The sequence below is a fragment of the Nicotiana sylvestris genome, chromosome 10, assembly GCF_000393655.2.
Source record: "Nicotiana sylvestris chromosome 10, ASM39365v2, whole genome shotgun sequence".
NCBI classification, from domain to species: Eukaryota; Viridiplantae; Streptophyta; class Magnoliopsida; order Solanales; family Solanaceae; genus Nicotiana; species Nicotiana sylvestris.
In genome coordinates this window covers 171435764-171451594 of record NC_091066.1, presented here as the reverse complement: position 1 = coordinate 171451594, position 15831 = coordinate 171435764, and the positions used below count along the sequence as shown (strand labels likewise).

The 15831-nt window shown below is 34.1% G+C and overlaps 2 protein-coding genes across 3 annotated transcripts; both read right to left on the bottom strand.

Moving 5' to 3' along the window:
* Positions 1-4258: 4258 nt before the first annotated feature.
* On the bottom strand, positions 4259-6207 carry LOC104225053 (heavy metal-associated isoprenylated plant protein 20-like). Its single transcript, XM_009776813.2, has 3 exons — positions 6020-6207; positions 5644-5719; positions 4259-4629 (listed from the first exon to the last, which is right to left on the bottom strand). Exons 1-3 carry the CDS (start codon positions 6095-6097, stop codon positions 4337-4339), a joined length of 447 nt encoding a protein of 148 aa, XP_009775115.1. The 5' UTR covers positions 6098-6207; the 3' UTR covers positions 4259-4336.
* A 1005-nt stretch (positions 6208-7212) lies between these two features.
* Positions 7213-12646, bottom strand: LOC104225054 (G-type lectin S-receptor-like serine/threonine-protein kinase At4g27290). Of its 2 annotated transcripts, none has more exons than XM_009776814.2 (7): positions 11257-12646; positions 10369-10500; positions 10081-10262; positions 9377-9587; positions 9026-9272; positions 8639-8789; positions 7213-7863 (listed from the first exon to the last, which is right to left on the bottom strand). In XM_009776814.2, the coding sequence occupies exons 1-7, from the start codon at positions 12605-12607 to the stop codon at positions 7549-7551; spliced, it is 2589 nt and encodes an 862-aa protein (XP_009775116.1). In that variant the 5' UTR covers positions 12608-12646; the 3' UTR covers positions 7213-7548. The 2 variants fall into 2 exon arrangements, with proteins under 2 accessions (XP_009775116.1, XP_009775117.1); XM_009776815.2 differs by having other exon boundaries at positions 10369-10497; positions 11257-12645.
* Positions 12647-15831: the final 3185 nt, after the last annotated feature.

The following is a 15831-nucleotide window of genomic DNA, read 5'->3' as shown; positions in this document are numbered from 1 at the left end:
ATATGTAGCGATTCAATTTTCCCTCATCCCTTTTCATTTAATTGCTAAACGACTCCAAACAGCGCCCTAAAAAGATTTGAAAAAAAATCCACAATATATCAAATTGATTAATTTTACTTACCTTTATCTTCTTTAAATATAAACAATAATAATGCATCCAGTGTAATTCAATAAGTAGGGTATAAAAAGAATAATGTAAATATAATCCTTTTGATACACCATCGGATTAAAAAAAGCAAAATCAAATTAATTTAAAAAGAAATACGATAGCGGAGAAGTCATGCATTTCAAATACAACATAAAAGAATTAAATAGAATATAAAAGAGTAGGACCTCTAGTTGTTTGATAGACAACTCAATTTTTTTGTTTTTGTATGAATGAATCCTCATATATGGAGACAGCTTAGTATATACCCTACATATAAAGAGACAGTTCTATTTGTAACATAATGTCCCTCTTATGTAGACCACTGACGTTGTTCCTTTTTTGACATGCAATTGTCCTATTTTGCTATAGTAAATTACAAAAGGAAGAAACAAATGAACAATTATGTGGCAATGACATTCATCAATTTTGAATAGTTACTCAAATTCTGAAGCTGCCAATCACATCAAATTGTTTTTTAATCATGTTGAGCCGATCGTCTATTGTAAACGGTTTCTTTACCTTCACAATATAAAGGTAAAATCTGTATATACAATATTCTTTTCAGACTTTATTTGTGCGATCACACTAAATATGTTATTGTTGGTTGATTGGATGAGAGTCACTTACTATACTCTGATATTATCTGGATTGGTGTTAAATAGACTCACTAACGGGAATCGCATGCCCTACAAAGAAGTTTTTTATGCAAATTGGTTAATTATAAATTAAAATAGTATTCGTGCTGGTGAAGAAGAATGTGAAATTATAGTGAAAATGATTGCTTTATTTCAAAAAAGATAAAATTCAAAGTTGCCTCGCATTAAACCCGCAACCTACCCCGCCCCGCTTTAAAAGTTTTAAAAATTGTTTTAACCCACCCCGCCCCGCACCGCACCCGCCCCATTGCCATCCCTATGACTTTACATGAAAAATGGCTAAATTTCGATTACTTTTGAAATTGTGGCTATTTTTGAATGACCAATTATAAATCTGGCTATTTTTGAATTTCTCCCGAAGGGATTTTCGAAGAAAAGCCCATCAAAAATATTTTCGATGAGCCAATTGGTAGCCATTCTAAAGGACTGCTATTTAGGAATTAGCCAGTGCGCCTTGAATTTTAGTTTTTTAGTTCAGATTTTCAGGACAAAAATATTCTGAATTGTCCTAAAGTTAAGATTTTTAGTTGAAAAATTTTGGACAAAATAAGTACTGGCTAATCTCTAAATAGCATCCCTTAGAATGACTATTTGTGCACTTGCCCCTTGAAAATTTGCGTCTTTTTAGGGTCAGGGAGACAAGGTAAAAATAGCATGGTATAACCAGTTTTCGGACTGGTCATTCAAAAATAGCCAGCGTTTACCAAGTCAATGAAAAATTGCCACTATTTTGCTGCAACATAGACCGGTCCAACATCATATACTGGAGTTCGATGCACCTGTGTATGAACTCCAGCATATTATGCTGGACCGATATACTTTGCTGGCTCCAGTATAATATACTGGAGACTGGAGCACCGGTGCTCCAAACTCCAGTATATTATGCTGGACCGGTATACTTGCTGGAACTCCATCATATTATGCTGGAGTTCCAGGTATAATATGCTGGAGTTCAAGCATACTTATGTTGGAACTCCAGTATAATATACTGACATATTTTTTGGTTTTTGAACAGTGTTTTCGCTCAGATTTATCTTTACATGAAAAGTGGCTAAATTTCGATTACTTTTGAAACTGAGCTATTTTTGAACGGCCAGTTGTAAATCTGACTATTTTTGAATTTCTCCTAAAATTTTAAGCAAAATACAAAATTGGCCGGCCGGTCGAAACTAATTGCATTCGTGAGTCAATAAGTATATGAAATATATGTATATAAGACACATGTATAAAAAACAAAAAAAATTATTGACTATTATTTTTGGAAACGGCTAAAAGTTATATATTTCTCGAATTTAAATGACTAACACATGCCATAAGATAAATATCAAAAGAGGTATATTGCTAACTTTTAGTTATACATGCATATGAGATATAAGTAATCCTTCTAAGTTGGAAGGTCGTAGGTAAATGAAAAAAAATGATTTTCAGAAGAATAACCAAAATTAAGAACTTGACACAAATAACGAAGCGCGAATTACGATAGAAATAAGCTAGTCGGGAAAGGATTTTTTGGACGAAAAGCCCGTCAAAAATAATTTCTACGAGCCAATTTCCGACGAATTTGGTTAAATATTTGCGTTACGACAACTATCAACTATGTCCATTTATAAGTCGTTTATTACAAAATTAACCAATTCATAAAATATTATTAATATTAGCCAAATATTACTAATATTAATCAATTAGCTATTTGTAGCAAAAAAAAGTCAATTTATTTGCTCTTTTTTGAGTGAGTTTTATTAGAATAGATTGGGTACATCTTAAAGAGCTTGAATTTCAATTTTGGGATGGTTTGGTGTAGTTTTGAGGTTGTTTGAATTGAAAATTCAAAGTAGAAAATGAACGTGAAAAAAAATGATGTATGTATCACACTATGTATTATTTGTGTATCACACACACACACGCGCGCGCGCGCACACACACACACACACACACACTATATATATATATATATATATATATATCATATTTTTATCAAATGTATATCACATGTATACGTATATGTGAGATACATGTGTTGCCGAAGAAATTTTTTGAGCTCAATTTTAACTAAGAATTTTGATACCAAATCAGTCCAAATCACCTCTAATCGTCCCCAAATTTTGTATATTGACTCATCTATATATTTTCAATGAATTTCAACCATACCCATTTAAAAAGATCCTTTTTTTGCTTAGATTTTTGGATATATATATATATATATATATATTTCATCACCTTATTTGCCACCTCATCGATGAGATTTTCTTTCCGTCTTGCATCTAATGTTGCTAATCACGCTTAAAAATATGGAAGGAGATCTTAGTTTGTGATTCTTGAGGAGAAAGAACCTTATTTATTTGAGTTTTTAATTTTTATATGTTTTTGGCTAGGTTTGGTAAGTATATGATTAATGGCTAGAAATTGATAAGTTAGAACTTATTTAGGACATTTCTGTACGGAAGACAAGTGGGTCAACAACCCAATTATAGCATCGGCATTTTGAGGCCCAATTACATTGAATATGATTGAGAATTTAAGGGGCAAAATACAAAATTGACATGTCGGTCGAAGCTAATTACGTTCATTAGCTAAAAAGTGTATAAAATATATGCATATAACGCACACACATTTAGGAACGGCTAAAAATATATATTTCTCGAATTTAAATAACTAACATGTCATAAGAGAAATCTCAAAAGAGGTATATTGCCCACTATTAGTTATACATGCATGCATATGACCTAAAATTGCTTGAATTTTTTGACTCCTAGGCTGATCTTGTCAACCTAGACATATGTTGCAATGTCCCTAGCTCATCTACATTTATAGATCTTATAATATCAAATTACACATATATGATTATATATGCTTGAGTGGATAAAAATTAAGTGAGAATATATATATGGTTAAGTGAGAAATACATGTATGAGATACACACGTTTTTCATTCATTTATTTATTTAAACACGGAATGGGAACAAGTTTTGCATCGGAATGTAGTTTTGACGTCAAAGCTTTTAGCGATCAGTGACGACCAGATTTATTCTGATTGTATTTGACCAATAAACAGCCTCTCTACCCTGGAAACAACCTCTCTACCCTTCGGGGTAGGGGTAAGGTCTGCGTACATATTACCCTCCCCAAACCCCACTTGTGAGATTATACTGGGTTATTGTTGTTGTTGTTGTTGTATTTGACCAATAATGACCGTATTAGAACATTTAGCGACCAAATTTTCCCTCGCTAAATGCCCTTTTCTTGTAGTGACACTTGAGAATAAGATACCTATTCAACTTCCATGTTTCTTTTTCTTTTTCTTTTTAAGAATTAACCCAAATAGCTTCCCACCTAATCTCTTAAACTAAAAATAGCCAGCTGATGTATAATATATGTATATATATATATATGTATGTATAATCATTGTATAATCTATGTATACCGGCTAGAAAAAGTAAACATTGAATCTGGCCGGCTATTTGTGTAACAATCCCTTCTTCTTCTTCTTCTTTTTTTTTTTTTTACTGTATTGTACTAATTTTCCAAGACAAATTTTACATAATTGAACAAGCATTTGGGTTTTCATCACTAAACATAGAAGTGAATATCTCAGAAGGTGTATTTGGAATTTGAAGAACTTGAGGATCAATCTTGACATAGCCAGAAGGTGCCTTCTTGTCATATACTCCAACAGCATAAGGATTTGATACTAAATTATATTTAACATATGGCCAGATTTCAGCTTTCTTTCCAGTTTTCTCTACTTTCTTTAACACCTTGCTTTTTTCTACATAACCACTCACTGTCACCCTGCTATCTTTTCTGTTTATTTCCACTGATTTCACACCTAAAAGATAGAAATATGGAAGAAAAAATAAGTCTCAATTAAAGTGGAATCATGTATTGTTAGGTGACAGAGTCAGAATTTTCGCTACGTGGTATCAAAATACAAAAAATCAAATATGCGAAAAAGTCAAGGGGATTCAATATATAGTATATGCATAAAAAAAAAATTACACCTAATAATACAGTGTAATTTTCTGGCGAAAGGATATCAGTTGACACTCACTAGTAGTTAATAGATCAAATGTTGCTTAAATTTTTCAAAAATTAATGTTGCCACATCCATGTCGGATCCTCCAAAAATGCTCTATTTTGAGAAGATCCGAACGTACTCATCAATATTTTTGAAGAGTTCGAACAACATAGTAAATTATTACGGAGAGTGAGTAGAATTAATATGATAAGGACATTGTAGCTATCATAAGAAGTAGCCTATAATAAATATGAAAAAGCAGGTTTGTGATTGTAAATAAAAGGGCTTATATATTGTTTATTTTTTTCTTATTAGATATGTCTATTTAATTTTGTTTGTTGAGAACACAAGGTGCATTTATGAAAGATGTGTGTGTAGGACCAAAATAACAGTAATAGAAAAAGTTGATGGGTGAAAAAATAAAAACTGGAAATATTTTAATCCTCATCTTCTAGATAATTTTGAGACTAACAATTACATTATAAAGAAGGATACATAAAAGGCTACAACAATAATAGCGATCCTGTGAAATCTCACTGGTGGGGCTGGAGAGTATAATGTGTATGCAAACCTTACCCCTATCCCGAGGGACAGAGAGGCTGTTTCGAAACACCCTCGGCTCAAGAAGATGAAAAGAGGCGATACATAAAAGGTTGAACTAATTAATTTAATCGGGAATCAAATAAATCTTCTACAGTAATAGTTTAACTTTCATACGCTAATATATGAAAGTATTTTACATTATCAGGTTACCTTAAAGATTATTACAAATAATTCTTTATAAAAAATTAAGACTAATAACTTATAGAGAACAAGGCAATTAACCTTTCATGGAGGAAACAGCATTTCTGACTTTCCTTTCACAGCCATCGCAGTCCATTTTTACCTTTATTTCAACTGTCTGAAAATTGTTGTGCAAAATGAGATAAATAAAGATTATCCAATAAAACATAAATATTACTGTCATCCGATCATAGATACAAAAACAGCAACTATTATTTTTACGCGTCAGTATCAAACAAGTTAAGCTCGACTATAAGTTAAGTTCGACTATAAGTTAAGTTCGATTATATATATAAATCTTACTGATCATGTTTCTCCATTTAAGTTTATATCAACATTATACCGATGTAAGAAAAATAATACTATAAAAAGATAAAAGATAGGAGTAGATAATATAAATCATAAAATGAGGACGTACCTGCATGGTTTTGTGTTTTTTGCTCTTTCTTTTACTTGAAACTTCACATATTTCTGATATATGATACATAAATCCCATTTTTTTGTTTCTTAATTACCTCTTATTAATTATTCCCTTTTCTATTTTCTCAGAAGAAGATATAAGAGTGTGTGTGGGTGGCTGAAGGAGGAGAGGATATATATATATATATGGCTAACTCTGTTCTATAATATGCCTATATTTATACCAATATTTTTGTGGAAGAAGACTTTGAGAAGAGGAGTTGTATACAAGTTGTATTTAAAAGCAGAGGCGGAGCCAAGACTTGACTTGTCTCTGTGCTAATCATACGATGGACGCAAAGCAGAGCTAGTTATTAGCTACGTACGTGTTGGGGCGAATTCAATATTTTTTGTTTATATACCCTGTTTTTGTATTAACAAGTTTATACATTATGGAGTATATAAATATTTAATTACGAACTCAATAACTAAGACGAGCTATGAGTTTCGATGACAAGTTCAAAACCTATAAACTTTAAATTCTGACTCCATCTTTGATGGACGCCCTAGTATTTCAACCTAGATAACGGGACAAGTTAGAGGGAATTTGCTTGGCCACAAATAAATAATTAATCAATAATTAAATGGAAAATATATTTTTTTTAAAACAACAACAACAACAACCCAGTATAATCTTAATACAATTTTTTAAGAAATTATAATCTTTTGAAACTTAATTTACTTGCCACCAGATCTTGCATTCTCTATTTATTGTTTCCATTAAATGTTGCATCTCCCCTTAGATTCTTGGACATGATTATTTTTGATAGTTTTTTAGTCCAAAAATGCAGCATTTACTAGTGCTAGCTTTCACTAGCCCATCTTCTTGCGTTATTTTTATTATAGGAATAAATGGCTATGCTTCAACTTTGATTAATACTAATTTATGTCCATAGGCCCCTTTCATTATTATAATTTTGATTGATTGTGACACTCATGTACATTATGAATATAGTTCCAATATGTTACCAATTCTTTCATTTTTAATCAGAGGTCTTGAATATGAGCCATGACATTTTTAATCAGAGGTCTTGAATATGAGCCATGAATATGGAGTCGTCTTTATTAGGGAGCACTTTAGTTACCCTTAATATAGGATTCCCGGCGCAAATTCAAATTTAGTCGGGACCTAACAGGATACTGGATGCCGAATGAGAAACCCAAACAAATTCCCAAATGTTATCATTAATTTACAAGGAGCTCTTTTTTATATGTACACACACATCATGTTACAATTAGGGACTTTTCTTAGTCCCATTAACACTAACAATGTAGCTACTCATACCATGTCTATGTTGTGTTAACTATACTATCTTTGCAGCTTATGTAAAGATACATAAATTAATGAAAATGTTTACAAAATTGATAGCATCTTACTCTTGTTATATATGTTGCGCATTGAGTCTCCAAAATTACTGTCGTACTTACTTTTGGAGGAACCGACATGCAGCCGGCGAAATTTTTAACTAGTTCGAGCAACATAGCTTGTTATCGACCGGTTTCAATGGTGACAGTCAGCTCATTATTGGAAACAATATCTGATTTAGCAGCAGCAGAAGAAGATGTGTTATTAGCACATTTTCTTGTCATAAAAGCTGGTTGATTTGGCCTTGGAAGAGAAATAATATTTTCACTACCAAGCATCATTATTATATTTGTTGTGTTGGGTCGATCTTTTGGATCTTCTTGTACACACAAAAGCCCAACATTAAGGCATTTAATTGCTTCTTCTTTGTTGCATGATTCTTGTAGTGATTGATCCACTAAGTCCATTGCCTTATCTTCTTTCCATAATCTCCATGCCTAAAATGGTAACATATGTTAACCAAAATGTATAATATGAGAAGAAGAAGTAAGTTTTTTAAGTATTTAATATCAAGAATTTATGATTGCAAGTTCCTCATGACTTTAATTGGGAGTCTAATTTATGTCGTACGGGCTCTCCAAAAATGTTATCGCACTCGGGACATATACTCTAAAAATATATAATATTTTTGGTATGTATCTGAAGACATTTTTAAGAGTCCGAGCAATATGTAACTTGTGATATCAAGGATGTACTTAAAGGAGGAAACCAGGTTGATGATGGTATGGCAAGAAAAAAGTTTTAAGGGAAAATGATAGAAAGGACAGTCCGGTGCACTAAGCTCCTGCTATGCGCAGAGTCCGGGGAAGAATCGGATTATAAGGGTCTATTGTACGCAGTCTTACCGTGCATTTCTACAAGAGTATATTTCCACTCGAACCCGTGACCTCTTGGTCTCATGGCAGTAACTTTACCAATTACGTCAAGGCTCTCCTACTTTAAGGGAAAATGATGAATATGATATTTTGTTTTTCGAAATCCGACCCTTTTGTTTCTTTGGAATATTGTGTATTAGACTTAAAAGTTACATTAGGTTGTTCTGCGTACGATAGATCCTTGTGGTCCGGGCCTTCTCCGTATCCCGCGCATAGCAGGAGCTTAGTGCACCGAGCTGCTCTTTTAGACTTAAAAGTTACAAGTTTGAGTATCCCTAGTTGTAATTGTTGTAATATGATGCAATAATATATAGAATTTAAGTAGTTCTTTACTCACATGGCCTAAGAGGTTTGATGCTTCTTCTTGGTGAAAAAATCCAGTATTTCTTCTACCACTGATGATCTCCAGTATAACTATTCCAAAACTAAATACATCTGACTTAATTGAAAATAATCCATCTATTGCATATTCTGGAGCCATATAGCCACTGCAAAAATAGTATTAAACAAATATATTAATGGATGAGAAAATCAATACTAGCCTACGTCGCTCAGACTCTTTAAAAATGACGCCGGATGTATGTCGGATCCTCCAAAAATAATACATATTTGAAGGATGACACGAATGTGATGATATTTTTGAAGAGTCCGAGTAACGTAGACACTAGATTTTTCCAATTTAAATTTCAAAATAATATATATGAGGAAAATAGGAAGGACTTACTAGGTTCCAACCACTTTATTTGTATTTGCTTGTGTAATTTTCCCTTCAACAACCCTTGCTAAGCCAAAATCTGATATTTTTGGGTTCAACTCTTCATCTAATAATATATTACTTGTTTTGAGATCTCTATGAATGATCCTTAACCTTGAGTCATAGTGTAAATAAAGAAGTCCTCTAGCAATTCCCTCTATAATTTCAAATCTCTTCCTCCAATCCAATTTCATGCATAGTTTTCGATCTTGCGGAGCTGTAACGCAAAGAAATAAGTAAAGAAATTTTACGCTATCAGATCAGTAGTTCGTAAAAAAGTACAAGATATTTACGTTAAACTCGTAAGCAAAAGATACTAACCAAATATGAAGGTGTCTAAACTTTTGTTTGCCATATACTCATAGAGTAAAATCTTTTCATTTGATTGGATACAATAACCCAAAAGTCTAACAAGATTTCTATGTTGAAGCCTTGCAATCAACATTACTTCATTCTTGAATTCATTTATGCCTTGTCCAGAATGACTTGATAGCCTTTTCACTGCAATTTCTCTTCCTCCTGAAAATATGCCCTAAACAAAAAATTCCAAGAGTCATATTACAATCAAGAAATAATCATCCACTTGATAATAACATGACACAATTCTTTGAAAAAATGTCACTGTTTAGCCGCCCTCAAATAATAGCCGAAAAATATATATTTTTTGTATATTTTTTTTGTGTATATATATATATATATATATATATATATATATATATATATTCTATATGTTATATACAAAAATTATACAAATGTTATACACTTTTTCGACTACCGAATGTAAATAGTTTCTGGCGCGGGCTGAAAGTGATAATACCCCCAACTTTTTTTTTAAAGAAAAAATAAACTGATCGTGTTAGTTAGGCGCACGTCAGGGGTTCGATCCGTCACAAATAAATGTGTTGTATTTAAGTGAAATAAGCTAGAGGAACTGGCTCATTATCTACCGATTTCAGCCGTGAACAACTAGCTCTCGGAAATTTCTCGGTTATAAAACTTTTAACAAAAAAAGATATAGTAAAAACCTTGTAAACAGGGCCAAATCCCCCTTGTCCAAGCTTATTTTGTTCTGAGAAGTCATCTGTTGCCATTAATATGCTTTCAAAACTAAAGAATGGAACTTCAATATTGCCTTTATCATCATCTTGAATATCAATTAGCTCTGCTTCTCCTTCAGTATTTTGCATGACAGATTTTGTAGTACTCTCTGTATATTTAAACAAAGACAAAAAAAAATATTTTTATTAATGAAAAATTGAGAAAAATAAGAGAAAAATTGTGATCCATGAAAAAATAGAGACGTTTATTGTTACCTTTGATTTTTCTGTTTCTTCTTTTTCTATAATATATGTAGGAAAAGCATGAAAGAAAGAGAAGTGCAGCAATTACACCAATAGGAATGGCAATTTTCAGCTTTTTTGATGTTTGCTTTTGATGTTCATCTGCTAATCAAGAGGACAAATTAAGAAGACATTTACTTAGGAAAAAGAATGAAAACAATTAATAAGTTCATAAATAGACAAAAAAACAGAGAAGAAAAAATGTATTAATAAAAATTCCAATTTGATTCAAAAGAACTGTATAAATTAAAGACGCCCAGTCTATCACCAAAGGATGCGGTAAGATGATGAGATCCCTCCAAACTGGAGGTCTCGGAATTAAGAGATCCATGATAGAGAGCGCTTTCGCTTAATGACCTTATGCGGTAGAACCCACTGAGTTCCGAACATCAGATGGAGTAATCCGGAGAAATCCTTAGTAGATTCAAAAAAGTATGTAATTAAAAACGACCGCTAAGCCATCAAAGGATGCGGTAAGATGAATGAGATCCCCCTACACTGAATATCTCGGATTCCAACTCCAAGAATGAAGAAATCCCTGGTAGAGAATATTTCCCCTTAATGGCCTTATGTGGTACAATCTGAATTAGTCGACTACTATATTCTGGACACCAGATAGTTAATTCATTAATGTGGTGCTTATGCTTTCCTGAGCCGAGTGTCTATTGGAAACAACCTCTCTATCCTCGCAACTCACAAGGTAGGGGTAAAATCTGTGTACACACTATCCTCCCCTGACCCCACGGTGTGTGATAATACTGAATATGTTGTTGTTGTTATTACACCAGATAGTTAATAAAAAACAATAATTTGTAGTACATTCCAAAAATTATAAACTTAGGAGAAATTGCAAATCATTACCTTTGTTACTTGAAAATTCAGAAGCTGCAAGCCTAACATAGATTGTGCTTCCATTTGTATTATCTTGAGATAGTTGTTGTAAATTCAAGATTTCTCCACTCCAAATCAAACATCCAATATTTCCACTATTATAAGCATAAGCAACACAATCACAATTCTTTAAACATGTATTTTCACATTCAACTTCATTCTGAACTATCATAGACTCATTATTTGCAGGTAATCTCATATTTTTCTGCATCAAAAACTTGTCTTTCTCCCCATCAACAACACTAGAATTACCACATTTCAATCCAATTTTCCTCATACATCCACCAGAAAAACTTTTCAAATTCCAATCTTCGTCCGATTTAGGCTTAAAACCAGGCAAACAATCACATACTGAAGCCGCGGAGCTTAGTTCATTACAAATACCAAAAGCTCCACAATAACCAAAAACATCACAAACTTGTTTCGGATCAGCATAAAACACCTTCCATTCGTTCGTGCTATCCATCCATAGGAATTGTTTCGTTTGTCCATCGAAATCCATAATAAATCTTGATATAAGTGCAGGATTAAAGAAATTGTACTGATAATAAACCTCATTATCATTGTTAACATATGTGTAATTAAACATAGGATTTGGTTCGTAAGGTACACCAGTAAAATTGTTACCAGTCCAAGGTCCACTGTTCCAATAAATTACACTATCGTTCCACATATTAACACCTTGACCACTATATTTATCCATGTTAACTTCATGTGTAAAGGGTCCTGGAGAAGGATCGTTTGAGTTTTTCCATGATATCAGAGCCTGTTTTAGTTTCGTACGTTTATTGAACCCGAATTTTGAACCGGGCATAAACGTATGAGACGGATGATCAAAACTTGTCCATAGATGATTTCTTGAATTATTAATATCTCCATTACTCAATATCAAATTCCCATCATCAAATAAAGTTGCTACAACTTGAGAAGTATTAGAATCGGTAGAGAAATTTAGACTTGTGGACCAAATTATATGTCTGGTTCCATTGAGTAGAACTAAGTTTCCATTTTGAATCTTGAATTGTGCAAAATCCATTTCATAAATGGAAACTGGTGTTACTCTATTTGCTACCCAAATAACAGTTTGTATACTTAACTTTTTGTACCATATACCTATGTAATAATTGGAATTATTACCTGGTGTGAAGAATCCCATCTCAAAATTTCCACCTGATGAAACTATTGTTGAGGCAATAGAAATCCATTTATTTGCATCAATTGTGTCTCCAATTATTGAATTTTTCTGGCTTGTTACAAAAGGAAGATGGGTTTTTAGAGAGAAGCAAGAGAGTACAAAGAGATAGACAAAGAGAGAAGACATTTCTTTCTATTTTTTAAGGTTGTTGAAATTGGTTTTTGTGTATTAGAATAGATTTATGAATTAGGAATATGATTAGAATATTTGGTTGTAAAAATTTATCTGCACTCGATGTGTATATTAATTTATGTTAGTATATGTTTGAAGAACAAATCACAATTGTCCACTTAATAAATTTGACTCAAAAGAGAGTCATAGACTCATAGTCAAGTCTATCTTATTAGATTTTCTATGGAAGGTTCTTACTCTGATTTTCTGATGTTATTTTTGGTCAAAAATTGGAGGTTTGTTTATTCGTTGGACCAACAATTTTCTCCTTCGTGAAGGGAGAGCATTACACACGTCACTCTTATTATAATCGCGCGATATGTTTTAATCGGTTGTTTTCGTGTGATCTATAGGTTACGGGTTCGAACTGTAGAATTAGCCACTGATATTTGTCTTAAGGTAGGCCGTGGGATAGAAGGCTTTTCTTTCAAGTCTTCTTTTCTTTGATCGCCTAAGTCCTTGACTTGAACACTTCGCTGAAATCATGTATAAGATCATCGTTGTCTATATCACACCTATAAGATGCGTCCCTTTCTCGAATCCTGCGTGAATACGGCATACTTTGTACATCAAAAAAGAAAAAATAAGAGAGATCAGTTTGATCGTATCTTACTATTTCATGAGATATTTACTACATCACACCAAAATAAATATCGAATAATATTTTCAACCAAAACTTAGACGGACAGGAAGAATTCACCTACTTACATACGTCACTTTTACTTTCACAATTTGATTAGAACCCTACTGAATTTTGTGTCAATTTGTAAAAAGAGTTAGGAAATGAACACGAAAGGAAAAAAATATAATTATATATATATATATATTCCACCAACATTTTAAAATGCCAAGTGTTTTATTTTTTCTTTATTCCCCTTCTTATTTGTCACTGCACCGGTCAAATATTTGACACTAAAGTCAAGGCAAATGAGCGTAAAACAGTGTTGCGTTTCAAACGGCGGCTTCAATCGGTCGTTGTAATTAATACTATTTTTCATAATTTTATCTATAATATCATGAACATTAAAAAGTCTTGACCAATAAAATGATCCAGTAATTTACGTAAGAAACCACCAACTTGACTACCATCATATTCCAATTACCTTCACCTAATGCATCATATACATATGTATCAAGACGATGAGTGTCTTTATCTTTGATTAACTATATGCTTGGGTAAAAGAAACTTCTACAAGCAAATACGAATTTTTATGATGATTTTTGGGAGCTTATTAGGGAGCACCCATTGTATTCCCGTATTGTCGAATGTTTATTAGTAAAAATAGTACGGGCTAATCAGTTTTCGAATTGGTAATTGCAAAATAGCTAGCGTTTGCAAAATCATTAAAAAACAACCACTGTTTTTCTGCAATACGGAAAGTTCCAGCATAATATAATAGAGGTTGATGCATTTGTGTATGAACTTAATATGCTGGAACTCCATCACATGAAAAGTTCCAGCATAATATACTGGAGATTGAAGTATCTGTGTATGAACTTCCAGCACACGAAAAGTTCCAGCATAATATACTGGAGATTAAAGCACTTGTGTAATATGCTCGAAATTCACATGTAAAAAATTCGAACTCCACTATATTATGCTGGAATATTTTTCGGATTTTGAACAGTGTTTTCGTTCAGATTTAGCTTTACATAAAAAGTGGATAAATTTTGATTACTTTTGAAACTGTGGCTATCTTTCAATTACTCACTACTTTTAAATTTCGTCCTGTTTATCCATAAGTGGTCTTTATCAGAACTCGATATTTCTATTTGTATGATATTAATAAGGGAGAAATTCAAAAATAGCCAGATTTACAACTGGTCGTTCAACCACGCCTTTCCCTCTTTCGACCATAATTGTCGACCACTACGCCTTTCCCTCTTTCTGCAGCCAAAGGGGGAGCACGACCAAGTGCAGAGGACGAGGGTACGTCCGAAACTATAACGGTAGCCCCAGAAGTCTGATCTTCCACCATGATAGGTTGCTGACCACCGATAATGGTGGGAATCTCTGATCAAATCGAGGCAACGGCTGGTCCCGTCCCAACAGGGGGAGCCACGACAACCCCCTCTCCAGATCTCGTCGTAGAAGAGTCGTCTAGATGAATCACTATTGGGGGCGCAGTCTCAAACTCCACTCGCTGTCTCTTCGATGGCCCCCAATCTTCCCAGTAGGTGAAGATTCACCCGTTGGGCGAGCAATGCGGGTCAGAACTTTAACCTGAGAAGTCACCCTCGCAGGAGTAACCAAGGCCGCAGACTCAACTAAAGCAGCCCTCGATGATGGTTGGGCGATGGGCACCGCGATAGGGCGAGTAGATGAGGCCGGCTGACGAAAAGCTAACAGAGGATCCCTTGCTCTCTGCACCCTCCCTAACATCGATAAACGACACGTGAGAACTAAGTAAAAAGAGAGGAAGAATAGCAAACAATAACGTCATCTCACCTGTAAGAGGCCTGCATCCGAACCTTTCGTAAAACGTCGACCATGTGCGAACCCCTACTGTATGGGGAAGGATGACACTCACCCATTCGCGAATACCCTCGACAGATGGAGGGGGCAATCTCTCAGCTACAAAGACATGATAAAGTTTAGCATCACAACAGAAAACGGTCGGGCATCTCATCGACTAAAATTACAAAAACTTACGCGCAAAGTTCCACCTCCCAGGGAATCCCGTTGGGTCCGCCATAATGTGCTCAGTCCGCACGTAAAAATATTTCTCGTAGAAATGGCGATTGGTCCTGTCATCCGTTCTTACCACAAGACTCCTCGATCCCCGAGGACACATTGAGGGGCGAAGATACTGAGCAGATGATCCAAAGTGATCTCACGACCGGCGAGTTCCGCGAACTTGATCAACATAAGGAATAGCTTGTACATGTACGGTGAAAGTTAAGCGGGGCACACCTCATAAAAACGGCAGAAGTCTACCACTAGGAGAGGGAGAGGAAGCATGTATCCGATCAGGAAGGGGTAGACGTAAAATATACAGTACCCAGGATGGTCAAAGTGAACGATGTCAGTTCCTTCCGCCGGTCGCATGTCGACGTAGCCGGGAATCCCCCACCTGGTTTTCAACTTTGCAATGCCTGCTTCTCTCAGAACAGAAGGGACAAGCTCCGTTGTTTAGCTAATTAAGTTTCATCATTTCTGGTAGGGGGTCAAATGGGCG